The sequence below is a fragment of the Maylandia zebra genome, linkage group LG6, assembly GCF_041146795.1.
Source record: "Maylandia zebra isolate NMK-2024a linkage group LG6, Mzebra_GT3a, whole genome shotgun sequence".
NCBI lineage: Eukaryota > Metazoa > Chordata > Actinopteri > Cichliformes > Cichlidae > Maylandia > Maylandia zebra.
In genome coordinates, this window is record NC_135172.1 from 20,841,867 (window position 1) to 20,868,078 (window position 26,212).

Here is a 26,212-nt window from a genome sequence, read left to right on the forward strand (position 1 = left end):
CATATACTACATATTGCTAAGGAGAAAATGTTCTCTAAAGCTTCAACTCCTACAGAGTTCTTTGAGTCTTTTTTTTTCTTTTCTTTTCTTTTTAATCAGGATGATAAATCAAATGAAGCTAGCTGGACAATTTTCAATTCCCTCTCAACTTGCCACTTCACCTAAGGTAAAAGAGAAAAAAAAAAACACTCAGCAGGCATAAAAGCAAAAGAAGTTTCTTGGCAGAAACTAAACTAAAGGCAACAGACAGGTGTTATGTTTGCTAATGATGTGGTCTACAATGTAAGTCTATGTCTCACGCCGCTCTTTTGGCCCCGTTTTAAAAAACATTTTCGCGCTCATGCTGTGCTGGTACTTCAGCCACAAGCTATCCACTCCATGTCATTTGATCTCAGCTCTACATGTGCTGCGTCGAAAACAGCTTAGAGCACAAACTGCCAGTGTTTTCCTTCACAATTGTGTACAACGCAACGCATCATTCGCAGCCATTGTGATTTCACACGCCAGCCTCCTCTTGGTTTCTCTCTCGGCACAGAGCGGGGAACAGGGTGAGAAAGTGAAAACACCACTGGCATTTTCATCACTGGGGAAAGATTCCTGTTTTTGGGGTGTGTGGGGAGATTTCCCCCATGGTTAAACTCGGACTAGGAGGCTGTTTGTTCATGGAGGGAGTTTCAGCGGATAAGCCACTGCTGTCAGCAGAAACAGTGACTGGTGGAGTTCACGTTCCTCTGTGATCTACTTTTAGCCGTGGGCAATGCAGCGGCAGCGGCAGCAGTGGATCTCGAAGAGGTTGGTACTCCTGCCATAGGCCAATCATCTGAGAAGTAAATGGGGATTTGTGTTACAACCACAACCTAGGATGTCCGCTTTACTCATGGTTAAAGAGGCTTGTTGATGCCGTTAGGTATCCTAAAATGAAATCAAACAATATCATAATGGTGTATTTTTTTTAACATGGGAATGAGAAGGCCTGTCCATTAAAATCTTTTTAAATTTGACCAAAAAAAAAGACATACTGTTTTCTACTGCAAGTATGAATAGTGTTTGTGAGAGTTGTAATGTTGTCTCGATAAGATCGGATAAGACAGCGGTCCCCGACCCCCGGGCCTCGGTACCGGTCCGTGAGTCGTTTGGTACCGGGCCGCGAGAGTTGAGGCTCAGGTGTGAAATGTATGGTTTTCAGGGTTTTTATCAGTTTTCAGCGTTATTTTGTTATCGTTTTTAACGTTAACTTGGTTTTCCTGGGTCTTTTCACGTGTGTTATGAATAAATCTTCTTTTTTTCAGTACCGGTACTAGTTTTATTTTGTTGTATTTATCCGCGACACCTTAAAGGCCGGTCCGTGAAAATATTGTCGGGCATAAACCGGTCCGTGGCGCAAAAAAGGTTGGGGACCGCTGGGATAAGATGACCCACTAAAGCCTGCAACATAATTACCAGCTAAGTGTAAAGATGGCTTTTTTTTAGCATAGTAACTGACTTTCCAAATAATTAATGAGGGAAAACCTTAGTTGTCTGATTTAGGAAAATGCATATAACATTCTGTTTGTGTGTCTGTTTGTGTGAACAAATGTGTCCCTCCTCCAACTAAGCCCTGGTCCGGGAGGCAAAAGACTCTCATTACTTCTAATACCTTTTAGCAAATCAAGATGAAACGAAAAAAAATAGAGGAATATGAGGGTAAACTTTATTAAACTTAATTAGAGTCAACGTCGCTTATTGGGGAGGTTCACGTCCATAATGGTCACTCTCTACAGAGGAGCACTGCAAATGATCTCAAAGGCTTTTTCCCCAGTAATCGCTAGCTAATTTATGCTTTGATGTCGTCTGAGTATAGCATCTTAAGTCTGAGGGTGCACTGCATGTGTTTATTCTGTTTATGGAGCCTAAATAATCCTGCCTCTTTCTACCAACAGACCTTTAACAACAATTAACAAGCACGGACATGGAGCGCCGCAGACAGATGCATAATGAGGCAGATAAAATGATCCCAATGCGAATTTTCTAGCATACCATGCCCACAGTTGCTTTTCAGCTACGTACCAACACCAGTAGGAAATAGTCCTTGGTGTCAGTTAGTTTATTTGTCTTATTATTTTTTGTCTTATTATGTTATTTTTGTTTAAAAAACATAGAGAAAGCTAAGAGATACTCTAAACAGGTTTAAATGCTGAATGTTTACATTGCCCTTTATACTGATCTGGTTATGATGACATTATTACATAAAGGAGTTTGTATGAAACCTTGTATCGATGAACAGCAAAAACCATCAAAGTGGGCCCTAATGATGAACCGTTCAAAGCATGGGTTAACATAAACCTTATGGAAATATTTAAACTCGTTCTTTAACTTCCAGTATATAAATTTTTTTTAGTTCAGTTTTATTTATATAGCAACAACTCACAACAACAGCTGCTTCAAAGTGCTTACACTAGTACAGAGAAAATAGTCATGACACCGTATCAGCAAGTGTTTTTGTGACAGTGGGAAGGAAAAACTCCCTTTTATCAGGAAGAAACCTCAAGAGCCCCAGACGGCCCTCCCTGAGCCCGGCCATCTGCCTGGACCAGTTTGGGGTGAGGGGAAGAGGACAACATTAGGTCAACTGTCTCCTCCAAAACTGCTATTTTTAACACACACTCAATGTTTCCCATTAAAAAAAAAATCAATTTATCCATCTCTTCATCCATTTATCATGATTGTGGGGAGCTAGAACCCAGGATCTTCTTGTTGTAATGTGACACTACACCACCACGCTGCCCAAACAACTGTTTCAGAAAAAAAAAAAAAAAACACAGCTGTGATCTAGCATCAATTCAGAAATGTTATTGAGATGCAAGAAGGGCTATGTCACATCATACTGGCTGTGATAACACCAATATAAATGTTTTTATGTTATATAAAAATATCTTATCATGCTATTATTGCTCGCAACAGCGTGCCTTTATGTTCCCTAGTGTGTACAACAAGGACACAAGCCCAGGCATGTCTAAGAGCAAGAGTCAGATGTCAGCCTCTGATGACCATTTGGTGCCTAAAAAGGAAGCTACTTTAGCAACCTCTGGCAAAGCACAGCACTCTGCAAAATATGCAAGTAAACTGTTCCCACTAAAGGTGGAAACAACATGTGTTTTACCACTTGAGGCAAAAAAAAAAACAAAAAACAGACCATTGAGTAAAATCAGGTTATGAAGGAGGAGGAACAACTACCTGGTGATGTGTGACCCAAATGTGAACAAATGGCTCAAATGGGTGTTGATGGAGCACTGGCTAGATGCACTCCATATGACAGGGAAAGCAAACAGTGGATGGAAAACCAAGGTTTAGACCAGTGGCTATACTATAATTTTATTTTAAATTTAAAGCTTTTATGTTGATATTTGACTTATGCTGTAGGACTGGATATGATACTGGGCCACTACTATAATGCTGCTGTTGGCATCTTGTTTCAATATATTTAGAGTTCCAATTAGGAAGTGCATTATCGAAGACTGTGGTGCATTTGAAAAGATTTATAAATGCTGCTTTCAAGCATCAACAAAACACTCAGTTATTTTTCTTTTCTTTTTTTAAATTGTCAGTAAATTATCTTTAAATATTGTGACATAATTTTGAGCCCGCATCACCGATCACTACAGAAAAGTGGAAAACTAAAGAAATTCACTGTGTGACTCTAGTGGCTGTTAAAGCAGTATCTGTAAAAACTAGCAGCTAATATTGGAAGGCTAATGGTACAACTGGAGAGATGGGTTGTGATGAAATGCAAAATAACCATGATAGAGCAGAGCTCAGCAGGAATATAGCCTAATACTGAGAGGCATTAAACAGAAAGAGCAGCTAAAAAAAATCTGTTCGTGTTTTGAGATAAGTGATTAGGGGAGATAAAATAAAGAGGAGATCAAGATGCTCTGCGTCCTCCCAGTGCTGGCAACACTGCCAGCTGTAAGGAACTGCATAAGCTGAGCTGTGCCAAATGCAACATGGCATATCAAATCACTAAAGAGGAAATGGCCTTTAGAAAATTACAATTAGAAAAATGGACCACCACATTTTATTTCCCCCAGGGATATGCTTTCCCTCCTTTTTTCCCCCACCATATGCCTATGATCTAAACTTAGTCCCACATAAAACAATTTGCACTTCTCAGGAAACAGGAAATACACAACTTTTGTTAGTCTTTTAATGCTACATTAAAAGTGGGGTCACCAAATCTGGCACGCCACCTTTGAGAAATTTAAGCGTGGAGACGTGCATTAAATACTGTAAGTCAGCATTTAATATGTTGACTTGGTGATACGTTCTAATATTTTGTAAATTATTGCATCCTGTTTATCCTGTTTTCTAGGCAATTGTTTTGGAAACAGACTTTTTCCAAGTTGGAGGTAGGAATTGTAAAATTTTAAAGCTTGGAATGCACCTTTATGACCTAACATCAGTGACCAACAGCACTAATGTTTTGTCCGTGCAGAAGCAAAGGTATTAGCAAGTGCATTCATCATTTATATAGCATTACTTCTCTGTAGTATGCCATTTATAAATACAAATATACTACTATTTCTATTTCTATGTCTATGATTATTACTAACATTAATATAGCAGCAATAATAGCGATACAGTAGTGATAGCTGTATATGGGATAACAGTAAACGATGGATAAATATATTTGAATTTATAAATGACATACTAAAGAGCAATGCTGTATAAATGATTAATTAAGCACTTCTTAATAAGGAACTAAGACCTTACTAATGCATAATAGTGTGACATTATTATAAAGTGCTGCCAGTTTACAGACCTGATTCATATTCATACAGACTTGAGCCTAAAATAATACTCATTCAAAAGCATTTCAAAACTCAACAAATTAGTATTAGCTGCGTGTGCTGCCCAAAGAGACCTTTATTAATGTTACATGAAAAGTCATCCTTCCTGCAAGTTCACGCAATAGGTGTTTGCTATGATTTTCAAGTAAAAAGTTGTCAAATAATAAGTAATTTGTTGCCTAATTCATCCTTAAATTAAACCACAGGGAGCCGACAAATCAGCGAACAAACAGAACAGACCTGTTTCACCTTCCTCCTCACCCTGCTATTCAAGTGCTTAGATTACAGGGGGCTGGTTTTGATAACCCTCTCTTAGTGCTTTAGGGACCCACTGTGCACAAGTTATCAGAGCAATATTCATTGTGGGAAATGGTCATTTGGGCCTCAAGACAGTGCTTTAAATGTGCTGTTTTTGGAGAAGGTGAAAGAAGGCATCTGTGAATGATATCATGACAATGAGGAAACCAAATGAAAGACAAATAGAGTTTATACAGAGACTCTCCTCTAAACCAACCACTAGCTATTTAAAGCTTAATAAGGGCCTTTATTTTAGCTGTTATGAGACAACAATTACACTTATCTGACAGAACTGTTATGAACACATTTATTATTATACTAGTCAGTGAAAAGCAAATTTTTCCCTCCATGCCCCAAGTCTTTCCTGGCATTTGCTTTAGGGTAACAGGACCGTCTTTGATTATTTGCACTAGGATGGACTCATTCAACTGAAATTTGCATTGTGAGTTGCGGGAAAGTAAAGCTTTTTGGTTAAGCTGGCTTTGTTCACAGTCCCAAACTATTTTCACTCCTGCTAATTCTCACAACAGGTATGAAAGGAGGAGCAGAATAAAGATGGGAAAAGTGACAGGGAACCTGCTGAGCTGTACGTGTGTGAAGATGCTTGCCCTGGAATTGAGAGGTTTTGTTTCTAAAGTGCAAGTTAAAAAAATCTCAGCCAAGTTTACTTTCCACAAGCGACCGTCGTGAGGTCGCATGTGAGGGCCGGGAAAGGAGGAAATGAGGTGGAGTGCTGGTCAGGGGCACATGAGGGGGATCAACACCAACCCCTAAGGATGAGGCAGTTGCACAGCTAGGAAGGAGGCCAGCAGCTCTCCATCCCTTGTGGTTTTCCTTGCAGGTCAGTTCCAAGGAACCTGCATGTTCACTGCGGTCTGTTCACTCCCACACGCCCCGCCTCTATATCATATTGTGCTCGGGTCTGCTCAGTTCTAGTCGTGGCCAGGCAGGCAGGCAGGCGGACGGACATCCCTTAACAGGCAGCATCAGCGGCACTAGGGCTGCTAGCCTGTAATTAGCTCGGACAGCTCAGGCTTGGAGAGAGCCAGCCGGGCTATATCATAATGAGCTCAGCTGGGATTAGGAGGACAGGGCAGGGGGGTGAGCAGAGGGGAAAGCAATGAAGGGGGTGGTGGTGGGGAAGTACTAGAATTCTGGCCTCAGCCTACTGCAGCATCACAGAAGGCCGGAGGGAGACAACTGGGAAGACAAGTAGGAAGAGGGTAAGGGGAGGTTACAGAGGCACGAGATAGAGAAGGGAAGAGGTGAGCAGAGGTGAAGGCTAGGGAAGACTGGAGAGAGGTAGACCATGGCTTTAGGCCAAGCTTTGTGTAGCACTGCAGAGGGTCAGTGTTAGTGGTACGGTTACAGGGGGCTTCTCTAGATCAAACAAGACAATGGCTACACTACATCCAGAGACAGACTAAAGACAAAAGAAGGAGCAAAGAGAAGAAGTAACAAAGAAGTAACATGAAATGAAAAGCATCTCTCAAGTAACTTCAAGCTGGGACTGTCAGTACTGTTGCTAAACTCTAGGTGCACATGTGAGCTAACAAGTCTACTGCAACTTAAAGAGTGGAAGTTTTCAGGCAGGGAATTTTTAATGCAGGCAACTTACTTTTCAATAGAGAGTTTTCTGGTGAGGTTTTTCAAGTAGGCCAGCTCATTCCATACAGCATCACTGTCCTCTTGCCGCAGCTGCCACGGCGCTGCACGCTGTATCCTTCCACCTGGCCTAGACACACAACAAAAGAAGACCAAAGTGTAGATGCATAGACAAGCGAAACTGAAAAACACAGGCTCACTTGGCACACATACGGACATAAGGAAAGTAATAGGGGTGCAACGATACACAAAATTCACGGTTCGGTTCGGTTCGATACTTTGGTGTCACGGTTCGATATTTTTTCGATACAAAAAAATGTTCATGCATTTTTAATTTGTCATTTATTAAAATTATAAATATATATTTTAACTCAAAAGTACAGTTTTTAAATTTAACCCTAACCCTTGTGCGTGTTTTTTATTTTGACAGCGAATGCGCACCTGCGGACCACTTATGTGCAGCCCTGGTTATTTAGCTCGTCATATTGCAGCCACAGAAATTCTTTTGTCCATGAAACCATAAAGCTGCACTTTCTTTTTGCCTTATAGTCTGATTTGTCATAACTTCTCCGTTTTGTGGTAAGCTTTTCTTTGGCTGTCACTTCTTCACCCTGACCTGTCTTATTTGGCTCAGCAGAACTGAAATGCTTTTACACACGCACTCACATAAGCTCAGCGATTCTCTGCGCGACCAACCTCTCACATGTTTAAGCTGCGGGAGATTTCACTTGTCATGTTTGCATAGTAAGCTAACGATTGATAAGACGATGTCAGAGGAATTGGTGCACAAATTATCATCACTCACAGATCAGTGCTGTCGCTCTCTATACACAGTTCACACGATTGCAAAGTGAAAGCAAAAAAAACAAGCGCAAATTCAAACGCGACTTCAATATGTCACATATTGACAGTGGCTCACCGATGCCAATGACATAATTACCCAGCTACATTTCTGAAAGAATGCAAAAGCATTGACATATATTTTTCGTACAATAGCCCGACGGGCAGGGAAGAGATAGATTTTGGTAGCCCGACTGAAAAAATCGCTAGCTCCGGGACGTCGGGCTAGCGATATTGCAAGCCCTGTATCTGATTGAGGAATCACTCATCTTTGGAAAAGAGAGTTTATTACAGAGAAATGTCTCTTTCCAAAATAAAAGCTATACTATCCGCTTCTTCTGGGCTATATTCTCAGCAGCATAAGGAGAATCATGTGCTAACAGCTGTCTAAATGACTCGGCTAAAGTTAGTAGCATGCTTGTTGTTTTTGTCTTTGCACTAGGATGATGTCGGTGTAAATGTGCAGTCATATTCGTCGTGTTCCCACTAGTGCTTTCAGGTTAATCTCGTTGAAATGACCTTAACGCCACAACACGGCAAATCTCCGTTAACGAGCTACCGCCGATCGCTCCGTGCATGGGGCTAGACGGCCAACACGTTAACGAGCTAACTGCGCTAACACACTAGCTCCCACCCATGTAATTGAGCATTGCACGGCACATCCAACATACTGTTTTACTTTAGTCCATGACTCGCTTACCTTCAGGGTCATACGTCACATGAAAACCAAAATAATTCCAAACGCCAGATCTGGAGAGCTTAACTTCTGTCTTGCTAGCTTGCCCTGCGCTCTTCCTTCTGACTATGCTGTCTGTGTTGAGCACTCAGTGGATCTGCGCTCGACAGTGCAGCCTAGGCGGAGTAGTCGAACGCAGATTCACTGAGCGCTCAACACAGACAGCATCGTCAGAAGGAAAGTTGATAAAATAAATTACAAATGTTGTATTGTTCGATACATATGCGTACCGAACCGAAAGCACTGTATCGAACGGTTCAATATCGATACGAATATCGTTGCACCCCTAGAAAGTAAACCTACTAACAAGGGAAAATTGTTGGTACTATACATCAACTTGCTGCCTCTGACCAATTCACTCTGGGTAACAAGGCCCCTTAGTGTTGCTGTGTTTTTATTATTCAGCCATCTTTAGCAGTATTCAAATGAGCAGCCTTGACTTTGACATTTCAGTGGCAAATCATGTACCGACGTATGCATGTTTGTTAAAGCCCAGGGCACTGCCCGTGTGGCAGGGCAGTGGAGCATTCCCTGTGTGCCATGCAAATGTAAATAATGGCAAAAACACACTCGCAAACGAGGTCATTCAAATGTCTACACCTCACTTATGAATACTTAATGACACTTTGTGCTCAGTAGCTGCCGCCTCCATTGAACTTCCCATTTCAAATCACACACACACACACACGCACACACACACACACACACACACACACACACACACACACACACCATCGCCACTGCCCCCAACTGCATCCCTGCACACATCCAACTCATCAATCAGCCAGAGCCCAACACATTCAATTCCAATTAGCCTTTCATTTGCAAACTAAAACAGGTTTTAGTGAGAAATCCACAGATTGCAAAAGAAGCAGATGAGAAGAGAATACCGTTTTTGTCACGCACACAGACACACCGACTTCTCATTTTCACTCGATCAATGTGGCAGGGGTGTGGAAATGGATTGTGAGGGTCGCTGTTGCGGAGGGGTCCTTTTCCCATGGTCATTATTGGCTATCTAGATGCCGCCGTGCTATGCTAATACTAGTTAAACCCTGGTGACTGGGAGTTAGAAGCTACTGAGGAATGGCAAATGTTTTCATTTAATACTGCTAATGCCCCCGTGAGCAATTTGAAGCCCTTGAACTTCTTTAGAGTGTAGTTGTGTGGCCGTACATGCGTGCTATGGGAGTAGTGTGTTAGTTTCCCAGAGTCTAAAGCTATTTAATACATAACCTTACTGTACTCTATAGGCACAGAGACTGACATTTCTCTGAAAGCACACAATGAATGAAGCCAAACCTACATTAAAAGTGCCTGGAGTAAGTACAAGATCTTTTACCCACAGCTGTTTCAATTCTCCCTGTGCAATTTCCGGTTTGCAATGTATCATCTGCATTACTTAAGAAATGTGCAAGAAGCTTTATTAAGTCATGGTAAAGCTTTATACATTTTAATTTGTTTACAGTGGGCCTAAAAGCTGTTGAACATGGAGCCATGAGAGAGCCATCTTCTTCAGGCCTCAGTGCATCCTCCCTTATGGTATCCTTGTTTCCATTATTAAGCAGGAGGAAACAGAGAGAACTTTTCCACGCTGCTGCGGCTAATTGCTCTGAATCAGGGGGAATCTGTTTATGGGCGCAACTTTGATCAGAGTACGGATGCTTTAATAACCTTTAATTTTATTTGCTCACCCCCATCATCCCCAGTCTGATTAAAAAATGTTTTCCCTTCTCTAATATAAATAAGAAGTTGGGTTTTTCTCTCTCTCTTCTTCACACCATTTTGGGAAAATATGGTGGTGCAGTAATGGTGAATGGCAGGGTGATTTCACTGGGACTGGCCAACTGCACATTGCCTGCATACCGATCAGCCGATGGACTGTTCTTCTGATTTGCGATTGGTTGGCAGTTCTATTCTGGGCGGGACTGGCTAACAGACACATTGCTGACATCTTTTGGCAGCTGATTGCACACAAACCAATCATCTAATCAATAATTTGCTGGGCAATGCTGGAGACTGACAAAAGAAAAACTTTTGAACATAACTGGAATTTTGATAAAGATCATACCACATTTTCAGGGAAAAATTGAAAAATTCTGGTAATTCCAGTGAGTTTACAAATTTTTCTTGCCTATGTAGTTTTGTCATAGATAGCTATGGGACATTCCTTTATTCTTGCTTCATCAGTAAAGCAGCTAAATAGTCTAGAGCTGATTTAATGTGTGGCATTTGTATTAGGATGCCGTTTTTGGTGGACATAAAACATGTGGACGACGCCCTTGAAGTAAATGAAATATGCCATTAGGCTGGAAGTTTATTAGATATACATTGGAGAGATAGCAAAAACATTAGTTGTTGCTACATCGACACTTTGGTATATCTTTAAAAAAAAACTACGAGTACAGGATTCCTTTCTATACTAAAGAAAACCCTTCACAGCATTCAGCCACATGAGAAACACTCTAAAGCAGGTGAGCATATTCTTGAAAAATTTAACATTAAGAGAAAACTTCACAAGAGCAAATACAAAGGGTTCACCACAAGGTGCAAAACACTCATCAGCCCCAAGGATAAAATGCTAGAATAGGAATAGACTTTGCTAAAGAATATCTGAAACACGCTGGATCACTACTCAACACAGCACTTTTGAAAGTACCTTTACCAGAGGGTCATTTTGAAAAACGAAATATAATAAAAAAATTGTGACACTGTCTAAACATTTCTAAACCTGACAGACACGGCAAATAAGTAAATGCATTCGTACAGGCAGGTGAAGAGAGACGCACTTACCCATTTATCGTTTGGTCAGGAACACAAAGGGGATCAAACGGACCCCCCTGCATCTACAACAACGCAGCATGGAAGCTGTTGGGACATCCCTAACAAGCTCGAAATGCAATGAGAGTCAACGCCTATCCCCGCTGACTTGTTAGGCCCCTGATTTCCTAGCACTAATGGGAGTATTTAAGTCATTTTCTATTGTCTCTCATTCAGGCGGGCATTACCCCAGTGGGCTTAACAGCTATTTAAGGATGTGGCCTAATGCCAAATGAATGCCAAGATCATAACATTGAGTGACTGGTTGGTGCCAAGGAAGACTGAAAAGGGCAAAGCTGCCTATTGCATCAATTTCATGTCAAATCACTCATGAAACACAGATACACTGACACTGATAGACTGAAATCTAACATTAGGCTTTCTATACTGAACTAAATCCCTGTTTGTATTATTAAAGGAACATGCATGCTTTCTTTTAACAAAAATCAATGTTACCATTCAGAGCGTTTCATTCGTAACAGCGAAACGTTGCCGAGGCTCTCTCTACATGGCCGTCTTTGTTCCCACTGTCTCAGACACATGCTGCTGAGCCGCGCTGAGCTAACATGAGCCGAGTCGAGCCTAGGGCTGAACACGCTCTCGCACTCACTCCACTTTCACACGGGCTCACATTGCACTGCTGTTTTCTTTAATTAACCCAGAGAGAAAACAGCTGACGGGGTCAACACCTCGCTCCCGCACGGCCACCACATATACGCACCTTTAGCTACTCTCTGAGCGGTCTTAATGACGCTGGTGGAGAAAAGAAATAGACAGCAAAGTAGGAAACGACTAGTGGAGACAACACAAAGAAAAGACCCGTATGTTAATGACATTTTCCAGCACATTTTCCACTTTGTGTAAAAAATCCCGTGGTTTTTGCTGAAGATAGCAGCTCAAAACAGGAAATGGCTCTCATCCCTCCTCCCTCTTGCAGCCTTCCTCCACAGGCCTTCTCAAACACCTTGCACCCCCAGGACCAGACACCTCCAGCCTCTGGCTCTCACATCTTAATGAACGCTGAGGGAGAAGAGACGAAGAGCACATACACTTGGCACAAAACGGGCCAATTTGACTGGGCTTAAAACCTCTGAGCTTTTCAAAGATGAAAAAAGCGGAATTTCTCCCACTCTCCCAAATCCAGAACTCAGGTCTTGTCAGACAACATGTGGAGCGCAATGGGGCCCTAAGACTATTTGTGAGTGGTTTCAGGGGGTTGTAGTGTTTCACAGGGCTTTTAACATAAGGCAAGGCGAGTTATATGCTTTGAAGTGTCTCTCACTCACTGCTGCGTAGTGAAACTGGAGGTTATCCCAGTTGCTTTGTGTATGCACAGGTTTTATTTTATGAAGATGTGGGTTCTGTATATTTTGATCTTTCACCATTCATTTGCAGTCATAATTTCCTGTGAGATAAGAGTTTATTATGAAATGTTAGACAGTAAAGTGTGTACTCACATGCCATTTGATTTCTCCATCTCTTTCAGCTGATCTCTGACTGCCTTGTAGTTGGTCTGAATCAAACGCAGGCGTTCACGACGTTTATCGTGAGCTCTCCTCAGCTCTTCATTTTCCTCCATCTGTAAAGCACAATGGCAACATTCCGTCCTGAGTTGGGTAACTCAAATCAAAGTTAACAGAAGAAGGGAATTTGCCGCAATTGCACTGATACAGCCCATACTGGGCATGAAATATAAGAAACCAACATATTTAAGCTGCTTTGCAGCTGAAACATCTCAGCCTAACAGAAAGCAGCCGGTCAAGATTCATTCCACTTTCCTTGTTTCTCCCAAACAAATGCTTCCACTCCTTCTGGTCAACTGAGGCATCATTAAAATGAGGCGTTTACATGACAAGTCGCTGGTGCCACTGTACACTAAACAGGCCTGCACACTCACACACGCTCACGTTAACCAGCAAAGAAACAAACTCACTGGAGTTACCAACTGATGACAACCGTGTGTTGTGATATGGGGTTGTAGTGGTGGGTTTGTTGCTGTTGACAGCTATTAAAACAGAACGAGATTGGGCTCCTGCTTTAAAGAAGGAGTTAAGAGAAGACAACATATAGATTTTTCTTGTCAGGGGCATCCCTCCTCCCTCATCACATTGACCTTAACAGGGAGAGCAATGGAAAAAATTCTTTCAACAGGCAGGACAAACAGAGGTGGAAAGAGGGTAAGGAAAAAGAGACAGAGAGCTCATGGAAGTAGAGAAAAGAGAAAGAGAACTGAGAAATTAGTACGAGAGGGAAAAGAGAGAGAGAGAGAGAGAGAGAGAGAGAGAGAGAGAGAGGGGGGAGGAAAAGGAAAAGTGAAAGGAAGAGTGCAGGACAGGTTTCTGCTTGAGTGGCCAAGGCTAGGGAGAGTTGTCGAGTGCTTTCTGAAGGGAAGGAGCTTGTTTACTGCTGATATGACACGGCTACCCTGCAGAGAGGGAAATGCGAGCCCTCGGCCCTGTTATTATTAACAAGGACAAAGAGAACAGAGAGAGAGCGCACACAAATATGCGCTGGACACACAATGTGTGTGCACACACGCGCACTGCACATCCACACTGCCGATGTGACAAGTATGGATTTTCCCTAGTGTGGATTATTCACTGAGGACATCTGCAAGACATCGTCAGCCCTTTCGAGCAGCCCCCGACCTCTCAAAAACAGGGCTTTAATGAAAGGGGCCAGACCAGAGCAGTGTTAACTGGTGGAACTAGAGGCTGAGGGGGGACACAGAGGAGTTGTGGCTGACTGATGGAGGGGCGGCGGGGGGGTGGGATGGTGCAAGTGGCAGGGCATTAGCCACATCATGGCTTCCCAGGCTCCTTATAGAGCTTCCCCCTGGGCAGACCAGCTCTGGTCATCAGGCCACAGACCCTTGCCCACCGATCAATACACCCCCACTCAGTCAGTGAACACATGTGTGGACGTTCTCAAGCTGAAAAATAATTACACAGCAACAGCTACTTTTTACTTCAAAGTGTGAAGTAGAAAAAAAGGAGGGCGTTATTAAGAGAATTGTTTGTTTGTTCGCAGCTAAGGTCAACATGTCAATGGTATGGCTGCCGTACCCAATTTGAAAAGCATTCTGTTGGAAAGGACTGGAAAACTGCACAGCAGCGAACTGAACCAAGCAAAGTACTGCACAGTAAGAGGCTGAAGGTAAGGTCTCAAGTGCAACTGATAGAGGGCATTTTGCTTATTTCCAGAAACAAGCAAAGGACAAAAACCACTAAATCATGCCTTGAACAAATGCCCTCATTAATGTAGTCACGTTTTTCTGTGCATACCTTTGCTAAATGCCCCTCAAACAGCAGACAAGTAAATGGCACCATTAACTAAGACAGTCATGCGTGTTGTCTGAATCTATGTTGAGCATTACTGTCGAGGTGTCTGCCAGTGATGTAATTCAGACACTTCAGATCTGACAAGGAAATGGTGCCTAATGCGTTCCTGGGATTGTGTTCAAAGGGAGATGACCTTTGGATAATCACTCACTCGTTGGTCAGCTGCGAAGATAGAGAGATTTGTTTTTTAAAGGCAGTGAGCTTTAGGGGAAAGTGCAACACGGGGGTGAAAATTAACTTTTTTTCTTTTGCTTGCAGCCAGTTGGAGACACTGAAAACAACACGAGGACGAACATCTGAGAAGAACATCACAGAGCACGTGAAGGTTAAAAGACCAATAAAGCTGATTCGTTTAAGGATAAAAAAAAAAGAAAGAAAAATGGCTGCATCCGCTTTCACCAGAGCGGCTTCTCTCCTGCTGCTTCACTGCCTACGCACACTCTGCTTGTGTGTGCGCCCATGTACGTATGTATGTGTGAAAGACACCGTAAGAGAAGGTCACGGAGGAGGCAGTGGCAGCAGTACTGCAATTGAACCACTGTTACTCTCTTGCAGACCTCTATATAAACCAGTAGCTGATAGCAGCAATCATATCTAAGCTAGTGGCCACAGCAACAAGCAGCTCCTTCAAACTGATACTAACAGATGTCACCAAAATATAGCAACAACAAATGTGCTTTTTGAAGCAAACCACTCCTTCGGGTAGTTCAATGTCACTTTGAGAAACACTGTCATGCAGGGATACACAGACAAAAGATGCAAAAAAAGACTAATAAAATAAAGTTCGACCATAAGGAATCAGAGTGAGAACTGTACTCTAAACTTGGGGATAAATAAACTGTTCTAAGAGGGGTGGAAACGATTAAGACATTATATTTATTTGTATACATTGGCAAGTAATTACCTTCAATTGCAGCAGCTCCTCGAGGTCTCGAATCCTCTCTTCTGCCTCTTTTCTCCTCTCACTTCCGAACCCGACGCTGCCAGCTGGAGACAGGGACCTGGACCGCTGCACTGGTGCACCCTGGGAAGGGTAAGCAAAGAAGCACTGGGGTGGGAGCTTGAACAGACTTCACTTACACAGACAGGCACAAACACATGCAGCAATTAACATCTGTAGAAACACTGAGTGAATGCCAATAATGGAATTATCTATGTTCACTCCACTCCCCTCTCACCTTGAGTAAAACATGAGCATTGTCTTTCTTGGTACACACATATGCAGACAAAAACAAACACGCTGCCAGAGGAATAAAGCAAGCTCGAGCAGCAGTCCACAGAAGCTGAAGGGAGGAGGTTCACTCTTGTGTGTGTGTGTGTGTGTGTGTGTGTGTGTGTGTGTGTGTGTGTGTGTGTGTGTGTGTGTGTGTGTGTGTGTGTGTGTTTGGAAGCAGGAGTTGCAAGCTGAGAGCAGCAAAGGTTTCTCCCTGCGACTGGCTAATGAGTATGTTCATTTCCATTTACATTGTTTCTTTGACAATAATGATGTCCCATTAGGGGAGACTAAAGGGGCTATAGATTCCAGAATGTGCTGGGCTTCATTACAAGAGGTGGTCAGGGAGGCCGCTCTAATTGCTCTGCTAGGGGCCTCCAGGTTACACTTGATAGGACAACTGGAAGAGCCGCCGATTAGGAGGGGGGGTGCAGTTTGCTTGCCAGCCTCTTCTGTAGAAATAAATAAAGAAATGGAGAATTGCTGGGGCTGCGCTGTAGAAAAGCGGTGGGAACAATATGCTAGTGGAATATGAATATGAAAGGATAGGAGGCCCTCCTGTAGCGCCGGGCAGGGCTGACCAGATGGCAGGCTAAAATATGCAATGCGACTAAATGCACAACAGTCCTTGGGTAGAGAAAGATGAGCAGTACAGGAGGAGGAGGTGGTGCTAAAGTGGTGAGGTTAATGAGAGGATAGCAGATCAGTTAAGCCTAACCCCCCACCATCCAAAAAATATGTATTTTGATTGCTGTTGACAAGCTCTCTTGCCTATTAAAGTCATTAAGATTTCAGCCTTTTCTGATATTGCAACACCTGTTGTTACGGCTGAAACAAGAAAATATCTCATGCCCTAGTGTCCTAAGCAAAATCATACACTAATCAAGCACTGGGGGAACCAAACACATCTTGGTGCTTGACCGGTGGGGATTTATGCTTCAGTGGGAAACTGCAAACTCCCGCTGAAACCCACACCCTCCTGGTGTAACCTCCTTAGAATTGTAACTACAAGTCATCTTGACGCAGCGCGCAGCTACTGTGATTGGCCTGTTCCGTACCATTGATTCCTCCTGTGCATTCCTGACTACTTTATCGCAGCAGTTTTTGAATATATCAGCAAGAGATCAACAATCGTCTCAGTCTGAGGAATAATAAACATAGCATCAATATAAGGACTCAAAAATGTCAGCAAATTCCAGGAGGGACATGGTACATTCTGACGGCTGTTTTTAAAAAGTCCTGACATTTTATTTGTTTCAAACATAAATGCAGGCAACAACGTCAGTCATTTACGTAGGATATGTCAAAGATTCCCTGCAGAAGCCAAATCACACCTTACTCTGTCAGCACAACAAATAGCGCAACTTGTACATGTGCTCACAAAGCAGCTTGGCAAACTTTAAAATAACATTGCCTGAAAACTCTCCACTCTCAAAAGTGAGTGAAAAAAATATTTTTGCATGATAATTCATAACACATCAGTAATATCTTCCCCACTCGCTGTCTGAGGAGGGTGCACAGTATCCTGCGGGACCAACATCACCCTGCGCGCCACCTTTTCCATCTGCTGCCCTCAGGGAGAAGGTACAGGTCTATACAGGCCAGAACATCCAGACTGGCCAACAGCCTGTATCCACAGGCTGTGAGGCTCCTGAACTCTCTGCCCCCCTCTCACGGACAATAACCATATCCAACTTCTTAATAGCAATGAACTGGTCTGCATTGGTGCATCATATCTTTATTCTCTTCCCCCTCCTGCCCCCCCCCCCCCCCCCCCCTCTTTCTTAAATAGATAACTATCATATCTGATATCATATCTCACAGTACAATAATATTGAATGGGTTGCATTGTTGTATTTTGTCATGTTTCTCAGGTCTTTGTCTGAATTTCTACGAACATTATTGCTAAGGATTGTCTTATTGCATTGGAGTCACACTGGGTTAAATATGTACACTTGGGTTTTAAGGGGTATTTATTATTTTCTTCTTTTTTTTGGGTTGTATGGAAGCCCCAAACGCAATTTCATTGTTCTTGACAATGACAATAAATAAATAAATACTAAATACTAAATACTAATACTAATGTTGTTACATGGCAACATGGAATACATGAAAACAATGGACTCTGCTTTCTTTGCATTGCTCCTCATGAATCCCTTGTGTATGGGTCTGCAACTCAAATCATTCACATGAGGGCGAACTTCACCTATTTAGAAGGACACTAACAGACAGCAGATATTGTTCAGTGAATAGCAACTGCTGCAAAATGCTAATTGACATGTTTAAAAGAAAGGGATTAGACATTAAGACTTTTTTTATTGTAACTTAAAAAACGCATTTGTCACTTAATTAGTTACTGTATAACACATTTCCTTTAGTTTTAACATCACAGAATGTGTATTTAAAACAGAACATCTGCTTGTGACATTAATATATACACGATGTACGTGTGCTGGGAAATGTGCTCTGAGGCTACAGTTGACTCCAGTGACCTGGCGGCCAGGTTTTGCTAACATGCCTGCATGGGTGCCAACCATGTGTTCTAACTCAGCCTTAATGACTCTATGCAACTAATTAGCAGATTGATCTGCATATTCCTGATGAGTGGCAGGCCAACTGGCTTAGTTTGTCTGTACAAGGGGGAAACACAGATTCCAAAAGGGGAATCCAAACCAACTCGAAGTCCTAAACCTAAAAGTAAAGATGAGCAATTATAAAGTGCATGACATACTGCAGACAAACTCTAAACTGGGTTTCAGGTAGAAATATAAATTGTGAATGATATTTACTACTTAACTTGATCACAGTAATTATTAATGAAGGTGAGAACCACGTGAGACAAACTGCGTGCTTGTCTAAAGTCCACGGTAAATTAATAAAATGGTGACACTGACTAATGACTGACATTTTGGTGCAGATGTTCTCTCTGGTCCAGTTGGACGCCTGACTGCTGCTGGACCCGAAGACGCATGAATGCCCTTTATTTGTGTGGGAAGCTCTGTGTTGCGGCATTGATGTTAATGTTCCACAAGACAGGCCTGAAGGATAAAAAGCAGAGAACACGAGACACAGAAGGCTGTCCTCGACATTTACCTCAGCTCGGCAGCTGTCTGGTGGTCATGGCCTGACCTGTGTATAACACCCTGTAATGGCTTTGTAAACATGAGAGTGCAACGCAGAAGGAGGGACAGAGGGCACATAGTAAGAAGGAAATGAGGGAAAAGGTCTGTAACTTAAAAACCGGATTTACTGAGGAATCAGCAGAGGAAAGAATCATTTCACTGAGTGCCCGCCTCCCTTCACCTCTCCTCCACTTTCTATCTGACAGAGACACTGAGTCACTGTCATCAATGGGTTTCTTTATGATTGCACTAGCCTGTTATGAGTGCATCTGGAGAGTAATTAAATGTGTTCACGTTCCCTGATGACTATACATACAAATGAGCACTGTTACTAAGCAAACTTTAAAAACAAATGCTCAAGTTTGAGCTCAAACTTGAAGTAAATCATGCTGAAAAATGGTCCACTCTGTATAATGTTAGCAATTCACAGTGTTGTTTCTAATAAAAACTCTAAACAGTCTGGAACTTGAAAATACAATTTTTCATGAGGTCTTTCAAATCTAATTTTCCACATCAAAGTAAACTTTCTTCACTCAAATCATGTGACACACACACACACACACACACACACACACACACACACACACACACACACCAAGTCTCTCAAGTTCCTTGAGACATAGTTTTTTTGTTTGTTTGTTTTTTAATGGCTAACATCATTATAACACTTACTGCATGCACCCAACACAGTCGGACATGCACCACTCTGCACTGTTTATAGACGCAGCCAATAATCCCACTTCACTGTGGGCATTGAGTAAAATAGCAGAAATCTGATTCCAAGGGGGAAACAGTATGCTGAACAGAAGACTCGTCTCATCAGCTGCTGACCTTCCAGTTTGTTATTCCAGTTTAAATGGAGTGGTATGAATCGTAATAAGGCATAAAAAGTTTATAGTTTTTTTGGACCATCATCGTGCTTCTAGAAATTATTCAAGATTTACAGTAAGGCTGGACATGTTTTATGAAGTTTACATGTTTTAAAGTAATAACCGGAGTTCTTATAGCTACTAGCTGAGAGACGTGAACGTGCCACTGTGCTATGTGAAAGAATGCCACTTTAAAGATGCCACTTTGTAGTCGCCACTCAGAAAATAAAACGCATCAATCTTAAATTTCATTCAGTTAAATAATAACTTTATTTCATTTAAAGGAGTTAGTTCAATTCAAAGCTCTCCATCTTTCATCTGACATCTGTTTCTGTAAATGTTGGCGCGGCAGCTCTAATATGATCATGTGCCTGCATTAAAATCTCATTTGTAAACGTATGTATAACACACAGTAAATGTGTGGTCAGAGGCAATGACAGGCAGGATTGCATTTATAATAAATGAAAAGCCAAGCTGACGTTTACTGAAACTGATGACAAATGCCCCGATTTCCATTCAGTAGATCTCATTATGATTCACGTTATTAGTCAGTATAATAGAATATCAAAAAAAAGTATTTACACACTGATTTTGGATATCAGCAGCAGGATCAACATTGGCGCATGTTTTTGATAATGAATTATAGGTGGATAGTACACCAATTATGTGTTTGTGAGTTGTGTGCCCTAAGGCAAGCATAAAGGAAGCTCATCAAATGTCAATACTATTTATTTATTTTGCACGGTATAATTACATTACACAAATAGACTGCCAGAACAGAAGCGCTTCGATTTAAGATACAATGAGGACAGCGGCTTAAATCAAACAACGTGTCTTCAGGCCAGCTTTAGAGTGAGTGAGGCCATCTAGAAACATGTCCTGCCAAACTTATGAGTTGGATACTGAGAAGATCAAAAGCTTCTTTCTTGTTCATAATGTACTGCTGAAGCGGTAAATTAGCCAGTGCCTGAGCCCAAGGCATGCGTGAAACCAGCAGCACACGCCGGCTTGGTCACAGTAGGAGGGGCATCTGTGTGTGTGTGTTGGGAAGTTCAGGACAAAGGTTGGCAGGGGCTGGGTCTGATAAATCATATGATTCTAGAAAGACAGTTTCCTTTATATCCCTTCTCTGTGGCTTTGATCTAATCTGAACAAAACAGTAATGGATAAGTGAGGGTATGTTAGCTGCTCATCCACGTGTTGGCTTTGACATAATTACCAGAAGCATGTTCTGACCTACCTGTTGTCTTCTAATGGAACTGGCAGATCTCTGATGGAAAGTACTACCCTCTGGCCTGGGACATGAACCTCGAGTAGAGGCCTGGTCAGGGCTAGACTTCTGGGCTACCGCATCAACCTGCTCTGACGCCAACGCCTGTGAGAAAAGAGATGGCGCATATGTTGGTGCTTGAAAGGCTGAAAAGAGACGACTAAGATAGGCTGATGGAAAACAGAGCCTTGGTTTGGTGACAGCTGTTATTTTGTCATGCTTATGTCCGGAAATTTAAAAATATTATCCATGTTATTCCTCAAAGTTGAGTATTTCAGCTGTAACAAACACACCCACTTAACCATATTTGCTTGTCAATGCAAATATCTAATCAGCCCATTACATGGTAGCAGCTCAATTCAATCAGGCATGTAGACGTACTCAAGACAACATGCTGAAGTTCTAACCGAACATCAGAATGAAGAAGAAAGGTGATATAAGTGACTTTGAATGTCACAAGGTGGCAGACATGCTAGTTTGAGTATTTCAGAATCTGATGATCTATGGGGATTTGGCTGCTCAACCATCTCTAGGTCTTAGAGAAAACCATCCAAAAATGAGAACATATCCACTACGCAGGAGTTATCTGGGCAAAAACACTAGAGAAGAACAGAAAGACTACTTCAAGTTTATAAGAAGGCAAATTAATTAACCACCTTATCGATTGGATTACAACCAAGGTATACAGAAGAGCAGCTCTGAATGTACAACATGACAAACCTTGAAGGAAATGGGATACCACACTGGGTCCAACTTGTGTCAGCTGAGAACAGAAAACTCAGATTACCACTCGCACGGGCTCCGCAAAACTGTCAATAGAAGATTGGAAAAACATTGTCTGGTCTGATGGGTCTTGATTTCTACTGTGACACTGGGATGGTAGGGCCAGACCTCCGCATAAGTAACATCAAAGCATCGATCCATCCTGCCTTGTATCAATGTTTCAGGCTAGTAGTGGGATGTGGTGGAACGGGAGATTCACATCAAAGATGTGCAGCAACTGTGTGATGCTCCCATGTCAATATGGACCAAAGTTTCAGACAAATATCAAAATATCAGCACCTTATACAATTAATGCCATAAAGAATTAAGGCAGTTCTGAAGGATAAAGAGGATCTAACACATACTAGCAAGGTGTACCTAATAAAATGGATATGTTCTCTTTAAATTAACAGCAAGCTATTAATGAACCAATATCAGGCTAATGTATTTTTTTATTGCTTAATTCAGTTTAAAGTTTGCTTAAGCTTAACCAAAGCAGAATACAGTCTGCCTTTAATTCTTTCCACTGTAAAAAATACTTTTTTAAAATAATGTTTTAAATCTTTAATCTTCTTTGTGTACTTGCAGCAGTCATGTACTGCATTGCGTTACAAATGTGATAACAGTTTGTCCACCATGTAGTTAAAAAGAATGGCAACTTTAGCTCACTGCAGTCAACACCCAGATATCTCATCTAGTCAAGACATAATTAACCAGCAGCTCCACTATTTCGGAAAAAAGTGTATAATGAGACACTTTGGGACAAAATACTAACACAATCAAGACTAACCAGAGGGGGTTTCTGTATGTACAGGGCAACAACTGTCACCTTCAAACTGCCCATGTCACTCAAACTTTAATCTCTACGCTTAAGCTACTGTTGTGTTGTTATGCTGAGTGTGCGTTTTTGTACAAAGATATTATAGCTTTAAGGACAGCATGACTTTTAATCCACTGCCAAAAGGCCACGTGCTGTATAGGCAGTTTTTATCAAGTCAGACAAGCCCTTTTATAGTTCAAAAACTCATCCACATACCTCTTGACTGTATCACCTGCACATATTCACGCCTTTTCTTAAATCGCTAATAAGAAAAAGTGTGAAACTAAAGAGAAAAGAAAAGCTTCACCTGCTGCTATCAACAACACTTTGACTCAACACATCAAATTGAAGCTCTTTGACAAACAAAGGCCTTCACCACCATGTTGTACTGGGAGGCCAAGTTGTGAAGAAAACCACACAGGATGTCATCACCTTTTTTCCAACAAGTCCTGATTGCATTATCAGAAACCTGGCATCTGGGCGTGACCTTGTTAACTGCCAGGGTAATCAACTTTAACCAAAGGGGAGGAGAGGGGATGATAAATTATTAGTGAGGAAGATTTTGTTCATGTTTTATTAAATTGGCCTGTCAAAGGGGGTTGGTCAAATTATCTGGGGCCTCGTTTATTGGAGGCCGGCCATATTGGCGCATCTGTTACAATTATTTATAATTTCCAGGCAGGCAGGAGGATGGAGTGCGTTTTTCGGCATCAGCCACATAAAGCAATTTAGAAATTAACTGATGCGGGAGCGTCTGACTTTTCTTCCTCGCGAATTCTCTCTCGTCGCCCTCCTGATTTTCATCCAGCGGAAAACAGGAAAGCCGGGAAGCCGTTAAAAGAGCAACAATATATATATAAACGGAAAAAAAAAGACAAACAGATTACACGTAGCTTAGAGTAAACCAAGAGACGGCACGGGAGCATGAGATTGACAGAGGAGAAGAGAGCATGCAGGTGTGGTGAAAAAAATAAATAAAAAGAGCAAGAGATTGGGAGGAGGCTGAGGGAGGGAGGGGAGGAGGAAAAAAAGAGAGAGAAAAGCCGGTCTTGGTAATTACTGAACACGATTAGGTTCTTGGGGGAACTTGTCTGGCACTGGCGGCCCTCACATGTGAGGATGCGGCAGGCAGGACCATATGGAGCGAGGCTTGTGATTGTGCTCCCTGAAGCTCGTGACCCGTCTGCTGCCGAGCCCTTGAGCTGAATGTGAAATGAGACTTGCCAGGCCTAATGTTCTACACATGCACCATTTATGCCACAAAACAAATCTGATCACTGTTAATTATGGAGTAGCTATAATCAGGAGGGGCTCCCCACCCACACGCACACACCCAAAGCCACTCACTGCATGGATACACAAACGCATGCTCACACAATCGCATTCGAATAGAATGAATGGAACGACAGCATATGTGAAAGTGATTGGATAGGCCTGAGAAGTGAGGACTTTAAGCAGTGCACTCTCAGGCCTGGTGCACTTTGTATTCAAGATGGTGAGTCTTCAAAGAGCATGTGTCTTTGTGCATAGATGGATGAGTGTGTGTTTTAACTGGCAGCGCAGTGGAGGGGGACTTAATAGAAGGACGGCACACAGTGAGTAGGAAGTAGGTGCGTGTATGTTTTCGGAGTGTGTACCCAGCCCTGAGTCCTCCCACACAGTCTGTTTGACCCGGGTGTATGTGCTAGAACGAGTGAGTGTATGTCTCTGCAGCGGCACATGGCTGTGCTTCATTAATGAGGCGAGCTGTGCTACACAGAGTTTCTCATCTAATGAGAGCAGTTGAGCTTGTAAAACACACCACTGGCATCTATGTCATTAGTATGTCTCTGGCCCTGGACGTGGGCCAGCTCCAAACACTCACCCACCCACTCACACGCACACACACACATGTTGACAACAATATTTACTACTAATACACACCCAAAACTCAAACTCATGTAGGTAATACTATTTAGTGATAATACAATCAGCACACATAACATTAGTCACTGACAAAAAAATGCATTTTAAGCATTAATGGAATTCAAATGAAAAAAGAAACGTGTGAATACAGCCACGTGTTTACAATAAAGATTAATATACTTTAAAGTAGGTCCTGCGAGTTTAGTTAAAGGAAGGGCATTCGTCTTAATGGCTCAGTCACACTAGAGCAAAAATAGGACAGAGACTCCTTGCGCCTAGGAAAAAATCGGTGGTTGCTCGGTGAAAGCAGTGAATTGTTTTTGCTGTCTTAGACTGATTGAAAGTTGTTGCGGTGACCAACTGGTTGCCCATAAGCTGAGGCTGTTCTAAGTAGTTAAAGTAAAGTAATAAAGTAGACATATATTCACAGATTTAATCCCAATTAATCACTATTTTGTCACAGATTGCATATAATTGCCCACTTGACTCCGTTTAGCAGGCTGATTCTGTCTCATTGTCTCTTGCACCAAAATCGCTTTGAAGACTCCAACTGACTGCAAGTGGTGATAGACCTAGTGTCTGCCTCGAAGCAACCATTTCGAAGGCAACAAGATTGCAAGTTCATTGCACATGGTTGCAATAACTTTGGTTGCAATAACTTTGGTTGCAATATGGTCTCCAGTCACCGTTTTCCTCATTGTGACTGTAGCATGAATGAAAACAAGGCCTGTGCCTTCAATCACATTTTCACAAAGTACAATGATGAACATTCAAAGCTAAATTCATATATGAACTTATTTCCTCTCTCCTTATTTTAATTGAACTTAATTTCATGCTTATTAGGGTTAGCAATATCGTAGCAATTTGGTACTACCGTGATACCTTCCCCACAATAGCAATGCTATCATTATACAGTAGTTTTGATACTCACTTACACATTTCTTTATTGCGTTCATTTTAAAATGCAATGTAAAGCTAGAAGATCAGGACGTCATGCCATCTACAGCCTGACATGGAGATGTTTGCACCACTTTATAAACCTGCTTTTTGATTTGCTTTACCCTGCTGTCAGCCATTTTTCACATCACCACAATTCAGTTACCTTTAGTTCAGTTTACCATCTTTCATTTGGGAAATTCAATATATTGTCAATATTTAATTGACTTAAATATTGACAATATATTGCAAAACACTTCTTATGTGGTGCAACATAGTTAACATTTGGCATTCCCTACAAAATCTAAGAAATTAAAAATCCAAGGTCTGCAAAGTGCTTAAAAATACAGAAATAAAAATTACAATACTGAGACAAGCTGGACAACATACTAAACTCATCCTCATGCCTTTTTGAGTGTCTATTCAACTTCTAGCTGAAAGCTGATTTCATATTTCTTCGTGGCATTATGTTTTCACCCTTTTCAGCCGATGACTGCCATTAATGATGATGATGATGATCAAAAGAAATGCCTCACCAAAGCCAAAGGTGACCTGACAAAAACGGTGGGTGTATAAATTTATGCACGTGTGAGCGTCTCACTAGCACTTTAATTACACATCTAAAAGCGTTTAAATTAGCCAACATTAATAAAAACCCAGGAGCAGATGTTAAAAAATGATCTCAGCAAGATAAGGGAGATGCAACGTGTGGGGTTCATTCAGTATATTAAAAAAAAACAGGGGGGGGAAGGCTCGGTCATGTCTCTAAATGTTATTTCTGTGCTTCAGGCTTAGTATGAGACCTTACTGCATTTCATGTATCATTATATTAAAGCGGCATTCAAATGTC

The 26,212-nt window shown here is 41.8% G+C and overlaps 1 protein-coding gene across 3 annotated transcripts in view; it reads right to left on the bottom strand.

Annotated features, from left to right (window-relative positions):
• Positions 1 to 26,212, bottom strand: part of cntln (centlein, centrosomal protein) — a 94,906-nt gene that overhangs the window by 50,879 nt on the left and 17,815 nt on the right. For 2 of the 3 annotated variants that reach the window (XM_076884851.1, XM_004549387.3), the window contains 4 exons: positions 20,910 to 21,044; positions 15,370 to 15,489; positions 12,582 to 12,703; positions 6,742 to 6,858 (listed from right to left, as the gene is read on the bottom strand). In XM_076884851.1, coding sequence (XP_076740966.1) covers positions 6,742 to 6,858; positions 12,582 to 12,703; positions 15,370 to 15,489; positions 20,910 to 21,044 — 494 coding nt within the window. The remainder of the gene's footprint in view (positions 1 to 6,741; positions 6,859 to 12,581; positions 12,704 to 15,369; positions 15,490 to 20,909; positions 21,045 to 26,212) is intronic. The other variant, XM_076884850.1, reaches the window with a different exon arrangement.